Source organism: Xiphophorus maculatus, chromosome 8 (genome assembly GCF_002775205.1).
Source record: "Xiphophorus maculatus strain JP 163 A chromosome 8, X_maculatus-5.0-male, whole genome shotgun sequence".
NCBI lineage: Eukaryota > Metazoa > Chordata > Actinopteri > Cyprinodontiformes > Poeciliidae > Xiphophorus > Xiphophorus maculatus.
Window position 1 is genome coordinate 10,138,365 of NC_036450.1, and position 22,813 is coordinate 10,161,177.

General features: G+C 35.7%; 1 protein-coding gene across 1 annotated transcript in view; it reads right to left on the reverse strand.

Moving 5' to 3' along the window:
• LOC102227435 (matrix metalloproteinase-17) overlaps positions 1–22,813 on the reverse strand; it is a 79,505-nt gene that overhangs the window by 42,545 nt on the left and 14,147 nt on the right. The window contains exons 2-3 of the mRNA XM_005803975.2: positions 4,609–4,741; positions 4,374–4,506 (exon numbers count right to left, since the gene is read on the reverse strand). Coding sequence (XP_005804032.1) covers positions 4,374–4,506; positions 4,609–4,741 — 266 coding nt within the window. The remainder of the gene's footprint in view (positions 1–4,373; positions 4,507–4,608; positions 4,742–22,813) is intronic.

Below are 22,813 nucleotides of genomic sequence, written 5' to 3' on the forward strand. Positions count from 1 at the left end.
AATTACCGTCCCTTTCTCAGTAAATTTCAAAATGCATACTGCAGAACTTTTCAAGCATTAGTATTCAGAGCAAATTTATTTTAAGACAGCATCTGCAAGGACGCACATAATGTACAAGTGAAAGACAAGTTGTTTACAACTACTACTTTTGCAATGTTATGCAGGTCATAATATCCGAACAAAACTGGATAGGCCGTGGGTCACTTTGTACTGCCATTTTGTGCTTACACTTTGTTATATATTCCTTTTCCTGTTTCATTTTCTACTTGTAATCAAACCATTTTGTACTAGTAGGTTGCAGTTCAAATCAAGGCCTTTTACAAGACAAACCAGACAAATTTAAATACTGAGATATATCAACAAATAAGTACATTTTTTCAGACAGACAATACATTACCTTGGGTTTAAATTCAGATTATTACATATATTAACACATATATTCTGGTTTTCACTATATCCCACATGTTATATGAAATTAGTGTTTCAAAATAAAATATCACTAAAAGAATCTCTCCTTGTATGGTAAACTGCTTCAAATTTATCTTGGCCTTTGTGAGCCTTATTTGTTTTCCATCTGCTGGGATACGACAGACTATTGATGATAAGTGGACAGAAAAATAATCAGATCAATTGTGAATATGAATTATATTAATTCAAATAGTCCCATGACTTTGAATGCTGAAAGAGTGGAGTTTGTTTTTGATGTTTTGGAACTCGGGACATTGACACCAGATAGCTTTGATCTTATGTCAGTTTCAAATGTCCAAGTCTTTATTTATTTTATTTTTTCTCAGAAGACCAATAGTTTGAAAATGTCAACGTTGCCATTTGTGCCCGTACATACCAAGGACGTAAAGGTGAGATGGACGAGAAAGCAATAGGCAGAAACATTGTCATGTGCAAATATATACAGTACGTGTATGTTTTTATGCAAAGTGCACAAAGAAAGAACTCTAAGGGAGTTAAGTCATCCAACTGCATCTACTCTGCTTTTAGCTTTTGGCAAGGGGGTTAATGTCAGCCAGATGTATGGGCTCTTCAGAGTTATCCATTTTCAACTTGTTACCAGCTTGTCAGATTTATTGGACAGGTGGAATGTAGCTGAGAGTCTGCTTACGTACTAGTTTGGTTTCACCTAAATATTTTGAAAGCACAGCTAGTACAGTCAGTTAGACTGAAGTGTTGTTAGGTTAGCTTGTTAATGAGCTGCTACTTTCAGATTTTCTTTAAACCTGTGCAGCAACTACATTATTATGATTACAGAAAATTGTCTTTCATTGGTTTAAAGTTGGGCTTGGACTTGCAGTTGTCTCATCAAAGTTGTCTTTGTCTCATCTGGTCTTGACTACAACACCAATGCTATGTTTTTTAAATCAAGATATTAATTGGAAGTAATTAATATTTTGCTTACTTTTAGCTTTTTTAGGCATTTACACAATATATACTAAGCTAAATGTGAAACAACTTGTTGAACAGATACACCCAGGAGAAAATATGTTATGTTTTGATGTGGGTTCAGATTTTTCCTTTAAAATCTAGACCTAAGACATAGGGTTATATCAAAAAACAAACAAAAAAACAACACTTTTATGTTTCATTTTAACTCATTCTTCTGTTCCCCACTTGAGTTCGCCAATGGAAAATTACTTTCTAACCCAAATTAAGATTGAAAATGTCTATTTTATGGTGATTAAAAACAGTTATTATTTTTATGATCTCTCTGAAATGTTGCATCACCACAAGAACATTTATTATTTGTGTCAGGTTACACCTCAGTCATTCATCGTTAATCATAGCTTTACTTTATCTCATTTCCTAGATTTTACTTTCACAATTATCGTAATAAAGCAGAGGTATTGTTAAATGTTGCATCATGAAAACAAGCTGCGAGGTGATGGGCATGCAAGTGGAAAAACATCCACTTAAAACCAAAGGGAGTTGACAGAGAAAACTGCTGGGCCAATCTAAGTAGAACATAAAGGATTTTCTTCAAATCTGCCACACGTGAAAATCTCTCTGGATTAGAGCCCGGTACATAACCCACAATGGTTCCTCTGTTCACTTTTACAAATCCGACTGCTGTGAATATGATGGTGTTTCATCGGAGTGAAGACACGGCTGTCTTATTTTACTGTGTAGCAAACTGACAGGAGAGCTGTATGATTGGCAGGAGTACAAAGGAGGAAATGAAAGTTAAAGTCCACCAGGAGGAAAGCACACATCTGCACAGGGGAATATATACTTCATTTGTGAAGGTGTATTTTGGATTTCCCTATTTCCCAATTCACATGTGTATGTTACATATTTATTGACTTGAAGCGATACTTTCTACCGCTACTGTTTCAAGGCAAAATATCTTGCTATATTTTTCATAAGCTGACACAATTCCATGCACTTTAGTCTGGATACCTTTGAGAGGAAGCAAAACAGCTCTTTTTCTAAACATAGACTGTACCCTTTTTTAAAGGTAATGCTTATCTTCTGCCTTTACACTCAGTCCTACACAATAAAATACAGAATGAACTGCTTGTAAGTATTGGGTTTAGGAAGATCTGCCATTAACAGCAATGTAAAAAAGAAAACTTAAAGTAACTTTGACTTCAATCGACAGTGGCAGAGAGTCCAGGAATATCTATGGTTAACACTTCTCATCGGGCAATATGAGATTTATTTGTCATGAAGTGGTTCGGTGAAGGGTGGTGAGGCAGACGCAGCGGACCCAGGTCAGATGAACAATGATTTTAATGAAGAAAATTCAGTCCAAACAATGAACAGCAGGCACATGGACACACTGACGACGACTAGACTAGACATTGACGACGACAAGGACCCAACGAGGAACAAGGAACACAGGTGGAGTTAAATACATGGGAGGGTAATCACAGAAACGAGACACACCTGGGAACAATCAAGGGGAGGACAGGACAACGAAAAGACTTAAGGACACAGAACACTCTAAATAAACAAGGAAAAACACAGATCCTGACATTATTGGTTGGAAACAGTAAGTAAAAATACTAAGGACTTACTATATTCAAAACCATTGAAAACAAAATTGCATCATGATATAAATGCTTTAATACGAGGCGGATATACAGTATATGCTATTCTCAAAATCGCAGATGGTGATTTTAATATTATTAAAAGGCAGTCTTCTTGATGAATGTCTCACTGTAAGTCTAGTGTCATATGGGTTATTTGTTATTGAACAGCTGCCAAACAGCAAAGTGCAGGTGAGAAAACAGACGCTATAAAGGAGCAGAAAGAAAATGGCTGCCGAGACTGCCTGAAAGGTCACTGCATAACTCTCATCTCTGAGCTCACTGGGGTTTAAATCACTGCAGCCTGTTTGTGTGATGCTTAATGTTCAAATAACACTTTAGGAAAGTGACAGAAAAGAAAAAGAAATGCAACTGCAGGTTCCCTGATAGCTACTTTTCCTCCCATAGTCCAACGATATGGATAATAGAGTTACTGATGATACTAAATTGAACATAATGAGAGTTTGCATGGTTGTCTCTATGTGGTAACTCTACATTTGACTGGCAATCTATCTGTGCTGCAACCATTATATTGCTCAGCCCCGTGGTCTGAGCAAGATGAATGTGTTGAATCTAGAGGTACGTCCCACTCTGGGTGATTATGATTATGCATACAATTTTAAAATCTCAAAGCACGGTTGTACAGTTAGTCTCTGCTGGTGGGATATTCTGATTGCTCTAGAGCATTTTATCTTTTAGATAATAGCTCTGGACACACATATCAACCAGTTTAGGCAGACATTCCTTTAAGTGAATTTAGCTAAGCCTAATTTTCTTCAGAACAAAGTTCATTGACACCGAAGGAAGGGTTGAGTTTAGTTTTAATTACATTATACTTCCTCTAAGACAGAAAGAAATTCAAGATAAACTGGAGTGACTTCAGAGAAGAAATCCTTTAATTAAAACATTGGCATGAGTTTGGCACTTAATATTCTGTGAGTTTATCAAAGGACACTATTGTTAGTCTTTTCATGAACTTTCTGTACTTTGCTGATCCAAAGAGAGAGAGGTCCATGCTGAAATTTAAACAGGTATCCTACTGGGGTGATACGCTCTTTGCCCTTTTATTAACATCTTTCTGGTCAGAATGTCAAGAGTTATAAAGTACCTTTACTTAGATTTTGTTCCAAGGATACACAGACTAAGGAAACACTTTGGAGCTGGCAAGCTCCAATTGAACTACTTTTAATTCAGTTTATTTAGATATACTTCCTTTATAATAAATGTCAGTTTGCACTATATATGAAGGGAAAATTCCAGGGAAAGTCGGAAATAAATTGAACGATGTAACATGGAGTCATTGTCGAATGGACATGGTCAATTGTGCCTTACCTCCAGGAAAGATGCCTCTTATTCCATTTGTTTTGAGGAGTTGGACTTCGTTTTCTGCGCATTGTCACCTCCGCCTGAGACATATCTGGCAGTGAGCATCTGGGTGTTTTCATCAACCCTAATGTGGCTTGGTCTGCGAAGAATAGAAAGAAGTATAAGGTTTGGATTTTGGTAGCAAGGTGGTGAACCAACTTCAAGGTAACATATGAGACCTGAGTAGATTGTGCAAACATACCTAAAACTCCAGTCTCTTTCAGCCCTCCAAACTTCTGCATGGCTTTAATAGCCTTGGTCAAGGCCTCTTTTGTCTGAAGTTGTCCGGTCACTGGGTCAGGAGGCGGGAGGTACCCAAACTTATTCAGCCAGTCCTGTAGATGAAAATAGTAGGCATACAAAGTTCAGCAGAGTTCATTTGAGGCATCAAAGAGCTCTAAAGCTGCAGAGATACTGACACCTGTGGTTTACTGTCTGTGGATACTGTGTCGCTATGTTTATGTATATATAAAGATCCCTGTGGATCCCTGTGTTATCTTTCTCAACCACGGTTTCACACCACTACTTTTCAAACCCCAATTCATGTTTAGATTGATATGCAGATAGATAATGTTTTAGAACTTAATGGAAAAATTTTATCATGTTTTTGTGCCAAAAAATCTTAAAAGTAAGAAACAAACATTCCACCTTTTCATTGGTACTCAGCAGAAATATACATCTATGACACAAAAGAGTGTTTGGAGCAATACCTCTGAAACAGAAGGAACCTTATCAAATATAAATGATAAAATTGCACATTCAACAAGGGACCACAATGATCAATTCTGTCATACTGAAAGTATAATGTAATAAATACTGTCAGTATTTATTCTAGTTGAGTGTATAACCCCTTTTTGGGGACACATAAAGGAATGGAATAAACACTTATTTTCCCCAGAAATCAGGTGAGACAATGTGATGTTTTAAGATGTTTGTTTGTTTGATGAGTTTCTTTATTTAGTTAAATCAAGAATTCATTTCTTCAAATGTTTCTCCCACAACTTTACCCACAATACTCAGTTGCAGAAGCATCTTTTTTCACAGTGTGTAAGTCAAATGAATGACAAACTGTGCATTTCTTCTCCAATTTTCCTTCTAGCTGCCATATGCATATCTTGGCATCTAGCTTGAAGTGTCTTTTAACACTAAACCAGAAAACTAACTGTAGATGGAATAATATAATTTGATCAAATTACAAATCACAGCTATGTTATCTCATGCAATTAATCTGTCATGAATAAAGCATGTACTAATAACATGTAGAAAAGCAAGATGCTACCTCCGTACAATATGAGTTTCGAAGAAAATTGGTGCACAGGTGGGTCAGTAGCAAAGCAGAGAGTAAAGCATCTACATAAATACTGTAAGAATTCAGGCAATTGATTGATTAATAACTTGGTTTGTTTGTTTCTTTTTTTTTTGTCACAATAGGTCCTTCATTTAATTGGCAAAATACAGCCTCATCATGTAACCTCTTTTAAGTCCTGGGATGGGTGCCAATCTGTTAGCTCTCCAACTTCTGCTGTCTGACACATTTTGTCCTCATCAACAAACAAATCACAAGCTGGAGACTTTGCTATTTTGAAGTGACAATTGTTTCTTGTAATATACATATAAATGCCACATTTATTTTTGACTTTTCTTATTATAAATATGCATGAACATAATTGAAAAGAAAACTTTAAAAAAATGCATTTGTCCTTTAAGTGCACGCCAATATTTTGTATTTGTTTCTCTTCACCAGTAAGTTCTTTGATTTCATATGAAAGTATGCTAGAGATACAGCCAATATAAGCTGTTAAGTGCATACATATAAAGTAGCAATAATCATTTTAAGGTTGAAAAATTATCAAAGCAAATCATAAATTTGAAATAATAAATGTATACTGCCATGCCTAAGAGGCATAATGTCTAATGAGCAAAATGGCAATACAAGCAATTGGTTTGGAACTCATAAGATTAAGGTATGGGAGGTAAGTTTCATTCTCCTCTTTCACTGCTATTGTCTCCATTTTCCCAGCTTCTCTTTCTTTTCCTCCTACCTTTATTTGTCTCTGCTCCATTAAATCCCCCTCCTCCTCCTTCGTCATGATCTGACAGCTAATCAGAAAAGGCAGATTTTAAATAGGTTTTTGATCAGCACTCATTGGAGGTGAGTGACACAGATCGATAGCAAGGCCCCCCCTCTGTAATGACAATGCTGGGAAAATCCCATTTACCCAATGACTTCAGGTTTACAGAAGTACTACTTTGCCAGGGTTTTGCCTCTTCATGCTTTGCTTCACCATCTGTCCAATTCACCATCTGAATTGACACAGGAACTGAACTGAACCCTCTTTAACACTGCAGAAGCTGACAAACCAAAGTTTCTGGAAATAATATGATGTGAAGGTCAAACGGGGAAGTGAGAGAATATAAGCTGAAAGGGCTCTATGAATTGACAGTTTGTGAAATTAAAAGTGTCATAAATCCTTTATGGAAGCTGTTACACATGCGCCATTGGGACCAGAAGTATTTTAGATATCTCTCTGTGTTTCTTCTCGCAATGAGCACTATGGTCACTTTTCAGACCTCTAAAACCAGAAACGTTTTCACAAACAATTTGGAGTTCTGTTCTACAGAAAAATCTGCAAATATGTGAATTATGAATAGGTGGGGGTTTATTATATCTAAACTCCAACATCTAAATCCAGTCATTTGAGTCAAAATAGAAGTACAGTCTTAATGTTTTTTGTTAGAGACACTACTAAAGAAACATTAAAAAGTTTATTTTTCTTCTAATTTTGAGCCACTTTTACTATATGATTAAACATATAGACAATAACAAAGCACTAGCTGTTTATTAACACTCTAATAAAGCTGTGTAACAAATTTGTCTGCAGTAGCAAAATGTCACCCTGAAAAAAAATTTCAAAATAGAAAAGATAAGAGTACATGCCACACAGACAGGACCGATATGTGTTGAGCTTTATGAGTCAGGAAATCAATACAGAAAAATAACATTTTGGCTAAACCTGCCATAGTGCTAAACTTGGTAAGTTATGATGACAATGTATTTCCCATTTGATTAAAGTGTAGGCCTAAATTCAAAAGCTTCTGAAAATTTAAGAACCAGATAAGTCTTAATGTTTAGATGTGATATGCTACAATTAATGTTTTATAACTTCAACGGTTTCATTGTTAACACTACAAGGTGCCTAGTCGACCTTGAACTAACTTGAGAGAAAGAATGTGCACCCATCTAGATTTTAATGACTGTTGAATTGCGCTTTTCTCTTTCGTTCCATCCCTGTTTATTTTTGGCCAATTCACAACTTTACAGGAAAAAAGTAAACCAAGTAATTTTCCGTCATATAGGAATATATCAATCAGTGCAATCAAACAATATTATATAAACATATTCAAGTCTAATTACACTGAGAACCCTTTAATCCTGGATGCTAGTGCATTAAAGTTAATGTAGTCCTTCACAACATACTCAAGTAGCAAACCAAAATTACAGTTTACATGCAATAAGACGTTCAAAACAATTTCCCAGGCAGCTTCTCAGTATGCTCTGTGCGCTCCTTTAACTTGGATTGTTATTTGATTAGTTCCATCTCTGCACATGCTGACATTGGCAGAAAGTCTCTTTCTGCAGCCATGAAAATTAAATATTTTACTGATTAGCTAAAAAAAATCTCTTAATGGCCTTCATATGACTTTGCTTCTGACTGTATTTTCTTTTTCTTGTTTTTAAATAAAGTCTGAGGCACCATCCATATCTGTATTAGCAGTTATAAAAACTTACATAAAACTATGGAAAATTAAGACAGACACAGGAAAAGTTCAAACAGTAATACAATGATCTGAGATTCCAACTCTCAAAGTGAGCAGGGGACAGATGACATAACTGCACTGTTTCCACTTTCAGTCAAATGTAGGCAAAAGCCTTGCTGCTCCAGCAGCTTGAGTAGGAGTTTCTAATATAGGGAAAGAGCAAAACCTGCATGAAATCGTGAATGTACTTGTAGACCAGAAGGTAGCTTCTTGAACAATGGTTTATGGTTCATAACTGGAGTACAAAGTGTAGGTTTCTTTTGCCAAATTTGTATAACAATAGCTCCTTAAACTTAACTTAGATTTATCCAATTTAATTAATAACATAAATATTGTTTTGAGGTGGGACATGAAGGTTTGTGGAATTAAATTCTGCACCAAGACATCCAAAAACAGTGCATGCTATGTTTAAACTTTTCAAAGAAAGACCCAAAGACTCCAAGAGTCACCTTTTTACCTTGTCCTCAATTCTCCACAAGGTTTGTCAACTGCATTTTATATTTTTCCTTGAATATAAGAAAACGCACTTTATAAATTTACACCCACATAAAACATTATTCAGAGACTGTATGTTGTGATTAAGGTTTGATTCATATTTACCCAGCATTTATACCTGATTTTAGCCAAGACAGTTATTATAAAACCAAAACAACTTATATATGGTAAAAACAAATAATATTTATTCAGCATGACTTTTGTTAACCATATTATAGTAATCTCATGCAAAATACAGGATATTTTTGGTTGCATTCTGAACTCAGTTTCTCTAGAAGCTGCAGCTGTATGAAATCAATCAAAACCACATTTAATCACTGCCAGTGGGAAGACTGTTTTTAATTTCTGTAGACTTTATGAGACAGAAAATCGCGATTCCCTGTGGTCCATTAAGCTGGTATAACATGAATCAAGCACTGAGCGCCAATTTAAGGTAGCTTAAGGTGGAAAAGGCTAATCAGAGGGTGGATGACTTTTTTTGCTTAACAAGCATTTATTGGATTAATTCCGTCCAATCAGTTTAAAAATCTCAACATAATAAAATAACAAAGTTTTAGTTCATAAACATAACTTTCTACAAACCCTAAAGAGCACATGGTTTTATCTTCAAAATTCAAACTAAAATTAAAAAGAAAAGGTGACACTACAGCTGTTACTGTTGAGAAACAAGCCCTGGGTCTTTATGTAATGGATTTTTGGTGTATGAGATAAAGTACTCTGACCTTGGGTATTCATTTCACCAGATTATCTGAAAAGCAAATTGTTATTCATATTCAACAGCTTCTCAGTTAACACACTGGGGCATGAGTGAGACATCAGTTCACTGATTCATATCACTTGAATGTAGAGCAGTGAAGCCACAATGTAATTCAGAGGGTGTCTGAATGGTACACAAAAGAAAGGCAAAGTGATCAAAAGGGAAACGGGATTGATAACCAAAACGAAGCCACAAGAGCTGTGAGAAAAACAAGTGTCTACAAACAGTGAGGAAAATGCTAAAGGGGGACACTAGGAACCAGCTACAATCAGTCATGTCCTGTCAGTTCTTCAAGCAAAGGAAGAAGGGTGAAGTCATTAATATCAAGACAAGAAAGCTCCTCAGAATGCACAATTCGTTCTACCCAAAGTCCAGCAACCTAAGACCGTGGGCAATCACGAGGATTGATGGGTTTTATGTCTCAGGCAGCAAAAACACAGCGTAGAAGTGGTCAAAGAGGAGAACCATCATGAAAGGATTAGACTTGATTTGTCTGCTAAAATTACCTACATGGAGAAATCAGACTCAATGGAAAAGGAACCTGGACAAGAGGACAAGACATGGGCACTAATCATTGTAAGACAAGAGTAAAAGAGACCTGGCTGTATCACATCAGAAAAGACCCAAGATGCAGCCCGGAGACATTTCAGTACATATTATCAGGTTGTACCGTACAGACTGACAAAAGTATGCACAGAACTACACCTTCAGAATGTTATAAAAGCATGAAACTATGATATTATTGTTGAACATTGTGACAACAACATATATTGTAATTACCTTTTTTTTATTTTTCTTATTCCTTTCATTTTTTGCCATCATCATAATGCCTCTATCCCGCTCTTGGATCTTCATCAATACAATCTAGATTAGGTGTAGGCAGGAAAACAATGAGAATCTGTCCAATTAACCAGAAATGCTTTTCACAAACTGAACTTGAATGGCATCTGAAATATCATAGCCTACCTACTACTGCAACCAAGAAGTACTTAGTAAATGCAGAATTCGATATAATAAGATTGTGATGATAATTGCAGCTTGATGTACTCTGCTGCTCTACTCTGAACACTATAAACCAGTGGCTGGAATTCAAAGAAGGACATATTACCAAAAGGTGAAGGAGGGCTAGAATTCTAAGGCCCAACCAGAACCAAACTGCTGATGAGAAACCAACAGGTCAATGACAAACTGACTGTAGAGATTGATCTGACATTAAAAAGTAATCACTGTACCCGGAAGAAGAAACACAAGAGGCTTAACAAATACCTCAGGCTCAAAGATCCAACAGCGAAGTTGTAGAAAATCAAGGCCTCAGTGGTGCCAGTGGTCATTGCAGCAGGCAGGGCTGTGATAGGCTAGGGGGAAAGTAATTCCACCAGATAACCGGAAGAACACCAAATGTTTTACAGTCCTACAAACAGCTAATATACTGTGAAAGCCTTTATGAAGTAGTGATAGAATGCAAAAATAAATCTAATTTCTTAAAGGTTTTGGAAATAATTATTTCATTCCCAGTTCATGAAATTGCAATATTTTGTAAAGTGGCCATACTTTTTTCAATTCAAATAAACTGGTTGACAAGTGCATCAATATACTGACATGTCAGAGCTTGAAAATTCAGACTGGACAAACCCTTGCTTTGATCATTTCAAAGATTGTGGCTGTAGCCACAGGGCAGTGCTCACAGCAATATGTTCTTGATAACAATTTTAAGAAATATGTAAACGCATTTTTTTCTAATAAAAAATCACATACTGTAGCTATACATCCTATAAAAGTATGAAGAAATCAGCACTCGTCAGGGGTTGAAGCGAAAAGCAAATGCAGAAGCGCTAACATTTTTTTCTCAAATGTTTGTCAAACTGTTTCACCTAAAAAATAAACAGGTTTTACTTCTGATCCAAATAACTATAGTCTGTATTGCTTATTTCTTTTCACTTGACAACCATATGAATATTTACCATGTTATAAATCACCTTAGTAAACTGAAGATGTGCTTTTGCAAAATTAAACTTTAAATGCAAAAATTAGCCAATGTAGGAGTGAATATAACAAAAAACCAATATACCGTGTGGATTGAAGAAAATACATCTTAGGTTTGTGGGTGCCCAGTTTAGTATCCTTGTATATTTCAGTCCAAAATCTCATAATAATGTATTTTGACAGATCAGACTTGCTTAATGTTACACAAGCCGCCCAGTAAATTGCAATCTCAAATTATCTTACCATATTCAGACACTTCTCACATATCTTGCCTTTCACCGGCATACAGATAAACACATTATTGAAGCATGAAGCAAATATTAAAGGACCTGACAGCTGTGCAACAGACTGTACATGTAAATAATAAGTTACCTCAATAATCCTGAAGACTTGTCCCTGTAATCTGCTGATAGAGTGGACCTGAACAGAGAAAATGCTGCTAATTTAAATAGCCAGTTATAGAGCAAAGGTGCAGGGACACAGAGTTTCTTACAATGCTTGAGGATTGTTTAATATTCAGTACAAGTGGGACGACATCTTTCCTGATGTCAGTGGTGATGATATATATTCTCCCTAGATAAGTTATTGATAAGACATTATGATGTGGTGTATTTATAGTATTCCTTTTTAGGACCTGTTGGAGATGGGAGGATGGGCTGTCTGGCACAGAAAAATTACCCAGACTTACCCTAATTAAATAGCTGTGAAGAGAGAAAACAAAGTGAGACAACTTGCTCATTCTCTCCCTACAACAGAGCTGTTTGTTCATTTTGATAAAGAGAAGGGGGTTGAAAAAGAAAAATCAAACCTCGTGTGTGAATGAAATATTAATGAACTGCTGATGCGTTAGTTATTAATGATGTGTGTGTGTTTGCATTTTGTTGTATTCAATCAGGAGGTGGTGAAGTAATAAGGGAAATTCGAAGAAAGATGACCAAAATAAAGCCAGAGATCCGGATGTGACTAATGGGTTTTCTGATTATACTGAATTACAACAGAATTAAATTCTGGGGACACATAAAGTATCCAGAAGAGCAGGCAAATTTAAAAATATCATATATCATAAATACACCAAGGCCAGTGTTTTCAAACGGTGGATCCAAGTACTATTAATTTCCGTCAAAACTAACTAAAAAAAGAGGTTCAGCGAGGTAAAATAATCAGAAAACATAAGTAGATGAAAGTGGACAACAAGCAAGTGCTGTTTCTGCCTATCCAGGATTATGTTCAACTCTGAAGTCAGATCTTGTCCCTGAAAATGAAACATTTGCTAATTATTGAAGAGGCTCATTACTATTAGCCCTAAGAGGGAACTACAGTGCAGTTCTCTGTATTATATACAATTAAATGCTGTAGCAACATGTCCATTAAACTTGTTGCCTACAGTAAATAACTTGGGGAAATTCAAGCTGACAAAATCATTAATAAACATTTTATTTCTGTAACTATTCCTAAGTTTTAAATGTGGAGCAGTCATTTTGGATTTTAATGTTTACTGCTGATAAAAAACAAAATCCTTTGCTTTTAGGATTTCTGTTTACTTTAATACACATGGGATGTACAACAAAATCATATCCTTCAACCACTCATAGAACAACACTTAACATGCACATTGAATAAGTTTTTTTCATAACAAAACACACTTTACTTACTTTCTACTGTAGTGGTACTTGTAATAAAAGAGCAGACTGCACTTAACCAAATGTTAGATGTAGGGCACAGTTGTTTTGTTTTTTGTTTTTTTTGCCAGACCCGGTGAACACAATAAATTGTGTTAGTTATTTTCTTGTTCTTCAGGCAATTCAGTGTCCCTGCATCTGGATAAACTTTTCTAAAAATGTCCAACTTCTAATTCTCACCATATAAACATTCCCTCATCCTTTATTCACTACAACTGGCTACCTTAGCACCTGCCGGACTAAATAAAATAAGCTGCAAGTATCAATGTTGCCCACACATGAATATATACAAAAGTAGTCCAGCTATTCCTATAAAGATTAGTCCCATTTCAAAACCACTTAACATTCCCTCCATCACAAATTGTTCCCACATTTTAAGTTCTTATAAAATTATGTCAAATAAAGTAGCAAAGGAAACAGTTAAGCCTATTGCTGCACACCAACTAGTCATCAGGCTAAATAAGGATCTAGTACATTAACTTTACCTACAAGAAATAATTATTCAGCAGTTTGCAAATATTTCCAGTTGCGAAAAATATGGACAGAAAAGCTAAAGGAATGATACGTATAATTGTTATTGCCTCAAGCAAGTCATGAGTGGCAACAGCAAGCTTTATGCCCATCTAATTTCAGCCTGTTGTATTCATGTTACTCTATTAAGAGCAAAACATAATGCATAAAAGTTGACAAAAACAAGTAGAAACAGTAAATACATTCAAAGATAACCTTTAAAACTTTTTAATATGGGCCCAAAACCCTTCTTTGAAGCTCTTCTCTCTATGGGTGGTAATGTGGCAAGGCGCTGGGAAAAAAAAAAGACTGAAAACTAAACATTTTCTCTGATTAAATTTCAAAGAAATATATTAATATATTTTTTTTTCTTTAGCAGTAGGGACTTTTTATTTTTTTTTATTTGCTAAATAAGATAAAATTATATGTTTTCTTTTAAAGATTTGCATTAAAGGATCTCTTGTATTTTGACACACACTGAACATCTTTTTAATCTTGTCTAGTCACAAATTACATGTTTTTTTTGTATTTGAACAGCTAATAAAAATATAAGATGATTTGTTAGCAAGAATACAAAGATCCTTATTCTAGGATCCTTCTTTCAAAAACATCCAGTAACATCATCCAATTTGTACTACATCAGTATTCTACAGCAGGATCATTCTCAATGTGTCACTTTTAACAATGTTGGACCCGTGGCATCATTTCCTTTGGTTGTCTATGTGTCGTAAGGCTGTCATTTGACAGAAACTCACTTAATGAGCTATGAGACTATTCACATCACCATGTCAACTTCCAAAGTCAGATTTACATAAATGCGTGTGATTTCTATCATCTCACAATACCTCCCTGTTTAGCCCCGATGAACAGCTGCCGAGTTCCCACATCTTTTCCATCATGACAGGAAATGACTCTCTGGGAGGCATTTAACCCCGAGACCTCACTGACTCTCCAAGGGTCACAAAGTAGCACACTCCATTATGGGGTTTTGTTGTTCTTTAATACCTCAAGAGTGAGGTCAGATCTTTAAGCCACCTCTTGGTCTTTTAAAAGGTTAAGAAGCTACATGAAGTAGGAGAACAAAAGGTTTTTTCGTTGAAAAAGTCAGAGCCATATTCACAGTTTTGACATACCATTATTCAGGTCTATTAATTAATGCCAATTTTAGTACTTCAAAGAGCTAAGAGCTACAGCAGGTTCAAAACAATCTGAGCCTGCTGTATTTCACCATTGGCATGGTTTCTTACAGCTGGCAGTAATCTTGAAGTTAGAATGGTCTGTAAAAGTTTGAAGTCATTCTGATAAAACCCCCTTATATCTATCCATTCAAAACCAGGTCCAGAAAGTAAACACATAGTCCCAATCATTAGCTCATTGTGAAAAATCAGAAGGTATGTATGGTCCATGAGCTTTAGTTTTTGGACTCCTCTTAATGGGACATGTTGTGAAAAACTAAAAGGAAAGAGACAACCTCCATCCTACCACCACTTGTGAACAGGACTCCACAATGCTAAAACTCTTTTGCTTGAGGAAGAAACTGCCCTCAACCCCAAGGAACCAATCCCACAGGGTTGGTCCCAATCCGCCAAGTGAGAACCATGAGCTCAGATATATAGGAGCTGACAGCCTCTTCACAGCCCGCTTCAAACCACCAGTTTTACGAGTAAAGGACAGCCCCCTAAAATAAACCACAGCATTGCTCCAACTGAACAGTCACAATGTGCTCTGTGGGGGACAGTCACAAGGCCTTTTCCAGATCCATTAAACACAATTTGACTGAATGACCAAAGTTCCACAATGCTCTGAGAAACTCTGAAAGTTTATCATGTGCTTTTAATGTAATCCATTTACTGTCAATTGATAAAAAGGTTTTGGATTTTAGTGCAACCCCAAAGCATGATCAATACACTTCTGTGCATAACTACTTTGTTTGGAGGTGTTATTTATATTAAATTTTTTCTTTGCATAGATGCTTATATAAAATATTTGGACTAGAGACTGGGATGAAGTAATGATATTTTAAAGTTTTATACTTCAGTGGAAGTTACCAGATTCTTGTATCTGCTTAAAGCCCCAGATTCTCGCCTCTGAGTTGCTTTGGAAATTCAGTGCAGGAATGTTTTTATTCTACAAGCTTGTGCATACCACTACAAGCATCAATATTTGAACTGGGCTGCTACTAACTGGAAACATCTGAATCCTCTAATCAGAATAATAGCTAATTTGAAAAACATTACGCACAATCAACCAGCCTAATTGATTCTGAGTAACTGAAAAGTGCTGACAGGTGCAGTTTTTGTTCTGCTGCTTTCCACTTTGCACTTTAAAACAATTCCTGCCAAATTTCACATTATGACAACACATTCTGATGGCTATGTCGCAATTTTATATGTCAATATTGGAACTAAGCAAACATTAAAATCTGGAATGTTGGAGCTCAGAATAAAGATAAGAATAAAAGAAAATCAGACAAACTTCAAGCAAAACAAAGAGCCCATATTGATTTTTGATTAGTAGCAGCTTAGACTACACACAAATCCTAATCTTATCTTTTATTTAACACAATCTTTAACTAAAAGACATACCGGGTGAGCCAGACAGAAAACGCCTATCACATAGATGTAAATGCCTCACATCAAGGAACCCCAGACCTTAGATGCTGCTCTCCACTGAGAGCATTTCTTTCAAGCAGCTTCTATCAGAACATCCATGAGCCTTGCAGCAGATTCAAAGATGCTGTCATCATTTAAGGCAGCAGAGAGAACTTCCTGCATTATATCACCAGGAGAGAGTTTACTCTGTGTACCACACTGAGATAATGGAGGATCCAAGGAACGAAAGCCTCCTCAAGTGTGTTTGACTGAAAAGCTCTTGAACGCAATCCGATGGTATGAAATGTAAACAGTTTAATGAAGAAGTGAAGGATTTAGTCTCATTTGTACAAGTAGATAAGTTCAAAGACGGAAAGTGGCAGGGGGGAGAAAGTGAGAGAAATTGGGGATGACATGCAGCCAGAATGACAAAATTAATGGAAGAGAAAAATTGAGGCAGGAATGTCAGATGGAAGAAGTGCAAGAATCAGTTTGGGCCTTTTTCTTCAAGTCTGGCATTAAAAATCACTAACATGCATTAAATCATTTATCACTGATCCATGTCTTGTTTATCACTTTAATTAGTTTCCTTGTGTACCGGTCTATTGACAGTAAGAAAATGGATGGGATTTTGTATCAGTCTGCATTCGGGTCAACAGCTGCTGCCAGTGCAACTGGATCAGTGAGACAGTGATAGTTTAGATCATGATGACCATTGATCTGGTCACTATGTCTTACTTTCCAGGGCAAGCAACCAAACTGAACTCGTTGCCTGAACTTGCTTGTGCATAAAAAAAAGAGAAAAAAAAAGAGAAAAAACTGGACTCATTTATTTCATGTCTCAATGTTCTTATCTTAAAAACGGAGCAACTTTTTGACTCACTTTACAATTACAGAGAAATGTGTCTTTTTTTTGCAGGATAAATAAAGCCCTTTTGAGGTTGATTTCAAGCTAATTAAGGACTTGAGAATTTCTAATTTACCAGAAAAAAATACAAAAAAAAGTGAGACAGTTTCCAGATTCTGTCAAACCATTTCTGCGGTTTAAATTCATAGCTAAAAGATAGCACAGACAGCGTGGGGTTTTCTCTGGTTGTATGGAGCATAAAGTAATGCTCCACTGCACCCAACTGCTACTTCAAGCCATCAGTCAACTGTGCATGATGACTGTAAAAGACAAAAGCTCCAAACTTTTCTGTTATTTTTTTTAGGCTAGCGTGTCCCTGCTCCTCCACTGGGTGGTGTGAATTACCATCAGCTGGAACAGCAAGATCAAATTACAAACATTTTGGCCTCCTGCTTGATCTTTGTTTTTTTCAGTGGTGGAAAACAGAGCTACCACAGGAGCACAAATTATTACTCTTAGGATGTTGGTGGTTTGAAACAAAACATTTTTTAAAGAAACATTAAAGAAAAAAGGCATACCAACTTCTAGGATTTACTGTAGCTTCCAAAACCAATATAACCAGCTACCATCAATGTTGCTTCACAAACTACAAACATTCAGCAACCTACGTATTATCTGCCATTTTAGAAACACCTAAAATTTATCCTGTCTTCAACATATGTTCAGTTAAATGGTTATTAAAATCAGTAATTGTTAAGCAAGTGTGTTCTCCATCTCTAATTATGTGAATCTATAAATCAAAATTAAGAGATATTGTTTTTGTAATGTAACTTCAACAATAAAAATTATGCAGAGAACAGCAATGATGAGGTTTTCTTAAAATATTGCAGTAACATTTTGAAATTGCCACTGTGGTTTGACAGGTAAATGTTTTTTGGAAGCAGTAAAATGCAATAACTACACCCTCAAAATTATAACCTAAAATGCCTTCTCTTTCACAAAAAAACACTAAGGTTCATGACAGATAGGTGAAACAAATTGTTTTATAAATTTTTCAAAGTTTTCTCTTGAGTTTTGACACAGTGTTCTTAATACTAGAATAAATATTACATACATTTCTTTCCACAAAACACTGATTTTAGCTCCACTCAGAACTGCAGCATCCGCTTGTTTTTGTACAATTGTTTTAAAAATCTCTGGATTAATATTTGCAAAACATAAAGATGCAGGAAACAATGAATTGTTATATAATTAGATCAACCCCTTCTACTTTACATGCTTTGTAATGAAGCATTTTCAAAGTGTCTACATTGGATCAGGCACATAACACCACCTCTGCCTAAAATGTATGTGACAAAGCCTCCTTAAGAAGTGGGTGTGAAAAAGAATACACATAAGCATTAGTAGGAGTGCATGCGTTTTCTCTTCCCAAGCATTTCCCCTGCAACAGTTCTGTACCTTGGATATGTTAGATCGTGTAGCTTTTAGCCTTAATTTAATCCTTTAAATCAATTACGAATAGTTAGATAATAACAAAAGATAAAACTCAGCAATATGAGCCGATGTGTTCAGTGAAACGAACTGAAGCTTAATTTGGTTATTTTTCAACATTTTGTTAGTAAATCTACCTAATCTACACTTAGAGTGAGTTACAATTTTATCTTTTTTCACTAATTGTATGCATGCAGTGAACAGGAAACATAATTTAATGAAGTAATAATGTCATAAATTGGAATTCCATGACGTTCCACTGAACTGTTTTGCAAGCAGATGGTGCATGAACTATCCACTTGAGAACCCATCACTCTATCTTTTTTGCAGACACAATGTGCATATAGTGTGACACAAGTCTGCCTCGTTGACAGAATGTAATACATTTTCATGGACTTGCCTATTCTAACACCCAATTTCCATGCTGGTGAATCTGTGAGTGCTTGGATCCTGGACACTTTGGAAGAAAATCAGTCCTAGTTTGCCTGTTTGGACATGTGTGGACCAGGATTTTCAAATGTGCATGTAATACTTGACTTAGACACAGCTTTTGTCTACAAAGAGGTAGGACTGAAATTCCTGTCTATTCCCAGAGGATGCAACAAGAAAGATGAAGAGAAAGAGGTTTCAAGGAAAAGAAGAAGACATGTCAGAGAAGAGAAAACTTCAACAAGAATTGATACAAGGGAGATAAAATAAACTGATAGACAAAAAAAGTAAAAGTAAGTAAAATGTGGATGAGAGATGGCTAGAAGAGAAGAATTTTGTGCAGCATCATATGAAATGTTTGACTGAGAAGTGAAAAAATGAAAGACATAAAGGAATCCGAATATAAAATTGCATGAGTCAAATAAACTGATGGAGTCAATAAAAACTATACTGGATTTGATTTAACAGTGACTGCACTGAGGGGAAAACCCCCCAAAACTCCTCTTTGAAGCTCTTCTCTCTATGGGTGGTAATGTGTCCTGGCGCTGGAAAAAAAAAAAGACTGAAAGAGACAGGAACAGAAGGATTGAATAAAGTTCAGTCAGGGTCCGTTGATGATGAGGATAATAGAGGGGGCTGTGATGTTACACATACAAACAAGCACAACAGCTCTTAACTATTAGTGTCAGTCCTCAAGGCGTTTCTTCTGAGTACCAACTCATAAATGTTTTATGGACAGAATGTCCAGCTATAAATCTTCATTTTATGAAAGAACCAATAGTGAGAATCTCCATCATGGTGTTTTGCTCTTCTTCTAGAGAGAAAGAGCAGCTAAGTGAAAACTGCTAAAATGTTCAATGATATAAATATGAGAAACTGATTTGTAAAAAAAAAACCCCGAAGCAGTTGGTTTTTATTGAAAAATTGTCAGACAACGCTGTGTTTCCTAAAATACAGTTATCAGTTTATCACTGTGTTTATCTACCTGCACCCACTTTTCTGTGAAAAATAAAAATGTTGGATTGATGAAGTGACTGACTCAGGAATAAGAAGTTTCTTTACTTTTAAATGGCAAAACCTTAAAAAAAACATAAATTGGAAGAGAGGAAGGGAGGTACAGCAGACCTGTGGATATTTGCACTTCAGTCACTTATTTGTTTATTTTCCTGTGGAACTTAACTTCCAATTATTCACTGAAAATATGCCTATTCAGAGATTTTTCCATAGAACATATATAAAATATTCAAAAGAAAATACAACTTGGGAGGCTGCTATGCTAATGATCAACATTTCAAGTTGATAATTAAGCTTGATGTGGAGCCAGCCACACACCTAATTACTTTTAAATGCCAATATAATGTTTTTCTTCAATCCAGCTTACTCCCTCCATCATCACTGAAGTTTCCAGTGTCTTGGTTTGAAACATCAAAGGAGTCACAATGAAAATGATCAGTACAGGTACATGTACCTTTACTGTCATACACATGTATATTTTAGTTGTCTGAACTGCGGTTGGGTCAATCACCCTTATTGTTTGTTTGAAAGAGCAACTAAAAGACAGGAATGAAACTCCTTAAAAGGAAAACCATAATGCTTTCTTTATATTGCCTTATGCAGTCAAGTTGTTTCCTTCATCCAATTACAGATGTACCACTGCTGCCTTCTGGATTGGCTTGTTTACTTGCACTGGCGCAGATCATACATCCACACTGACAGAGAGAAGATGTCTTTCTAGTGTGTTAAAATGCTATTTTTGCAAGATGCAGTCAGCGTGAGAATGCTCAGTAAGGGGCCTGATGTCGCTGCTCATTCCTAATGATGGTTTTGTGTATAGAAGCCTGAAGACCTATTACAGTGTCTAATCACAGCTGACATAGGGATTTAAAAGTTGCTTATTTTTTTATCTTTGCAGCAGATCTGTGACTAAGGAGATATGTTGGTCTAAACATTTAGAAGAACATTATGCTTTTGAGCATCTTTGATTCAACTTAATGCTTTGGCCACAGCGGAACTTTTTATTTTTTGTTTATTAAAAAGTCTTGCAACTTCTATCATGTTTAATTGCTGTGACCTTAACTAAACTGCTAAAAGTAATAAAAAAATATTTGTAAATAGAAAAAACTGAAACTATAATGTGATCTAATACATAAACGACAAAAAGGAAATAGTCAGTCTAGATAGCATGTCAAAAATGTAAGTAGAAACTTTTAGTCCCAGTTTGATGTGGCAAAATGACAAAAACAAGTCACTCTTTATCATAGTAAAATATTTTGAAGTTTTAAAGCAGCTCATTTTCTAACATTTGGTGATGCTTACAAAGATTTATGCATGCTGAACCTTTGATTATGTTTTATTTGAAGGGGAAAAAAAGATGAGTCAGTGCTCCTTTACTAAAAACATCTATACACATAATTTTATTGTTTACAAGAAGCAACCATTCCAATAAAAATGCTAATCATTTCTAGCAAAAAAATACCACAATGTAAGAGTTGCGTAAGGCCTGCGTAGTCCCAGCAAAATTAATTTTTACATTGCCATGTTGGACTGCATGGTGGATGGCAGGCTTCCAGTAGTGGTTTCAAGTAGTGTTAGTATGCATCCTTGGTGATATTATTATTTTATAGCTGAATGAATCTGAATAGTTGAATCTCATGGAAGATTCATCTACACAAATGTTATACAACTCTTGTGAAAAACAAGCAGCGTACATGCGAAGAATTAAACTTTGCTGCTTTGAAGACTTTAATCAAGTCCTTTCCTCGTCATTGGCAAGGTGAATCTAATATGCTGCATGTGTCGTCAAACTTGGCTCAGTAGAGCCAAATACGCCCAAATAGGTTTAAGGTTAGATGAATGATAAAACAATATGCAAGCAAAGATGAAACAACAAAGCATAAGTATTATCAATTAACAAAAAAAAACGCCACATTCAAGCACATCTGTATAAGTAAGATCTTGAAGATGTATGTGTGCAACCAAAACAAGCATGAAAAATAACTTTTTGTGTCAGGACGTTTCTTACAAGTTAAATATATTTATCATCAAAACTACAAGTTGTCACAAACACACAGAGTACAAGTGATAGTTGTGATCGTAGCCAGGCAGGAAGTAATGATGGGGTGCTTGTTATTTTGCCCATTCTCCACTTCTTACTTTGCAGGTTCAATAATTTTGTACTTTGTTTTTCTTTTAAAGTACCAAAACGATCCATCCACAGTGAATCATTTCCTGCAGACCATGCATGAATTCCTATCTATGTTTATGACATTCTGTGCCCACTTTGACAACCAGTAATTTACAGGCTACTCTGTGACTCAGATAAGCTAGCAGCAGAGGGATGGTCATTATTATTTTGGCTTTTTTATGGACCATCCTCTGTCATGTCTCATTAGAGCCAAATGCCCAAAACTGGATCTTGAACCACAATCACTGAGAATGGTGGTTGTGCAAATTATGTGCAAAATTTAAAAATACTTACAATGAAGGAAAAACTTTCCCTCAAAAGAAAATGATCAGTGGTGTTTAAGTACAGGAGTATAAAAATGATTTGTTCAGTAACACAAAATGAATGAAGTTGTTATAATTAAGTATAAAATATGCTTGCAAGGTAGTGAATGTGGAAAAAGCCATACTTTAGCAACAGCAAATGTTTGACTGGAAATAGGATAACTTTATCATTAATAGATGGACCAATCAAATCTGGAGTAAATCATTCTACATGGATTACATATTCTTTAAAAGTTCTTTACAATATTTGCCATTATAAAACCACATGCCTAAATGTGTCTGAAAGCGAGGCGCTGCAG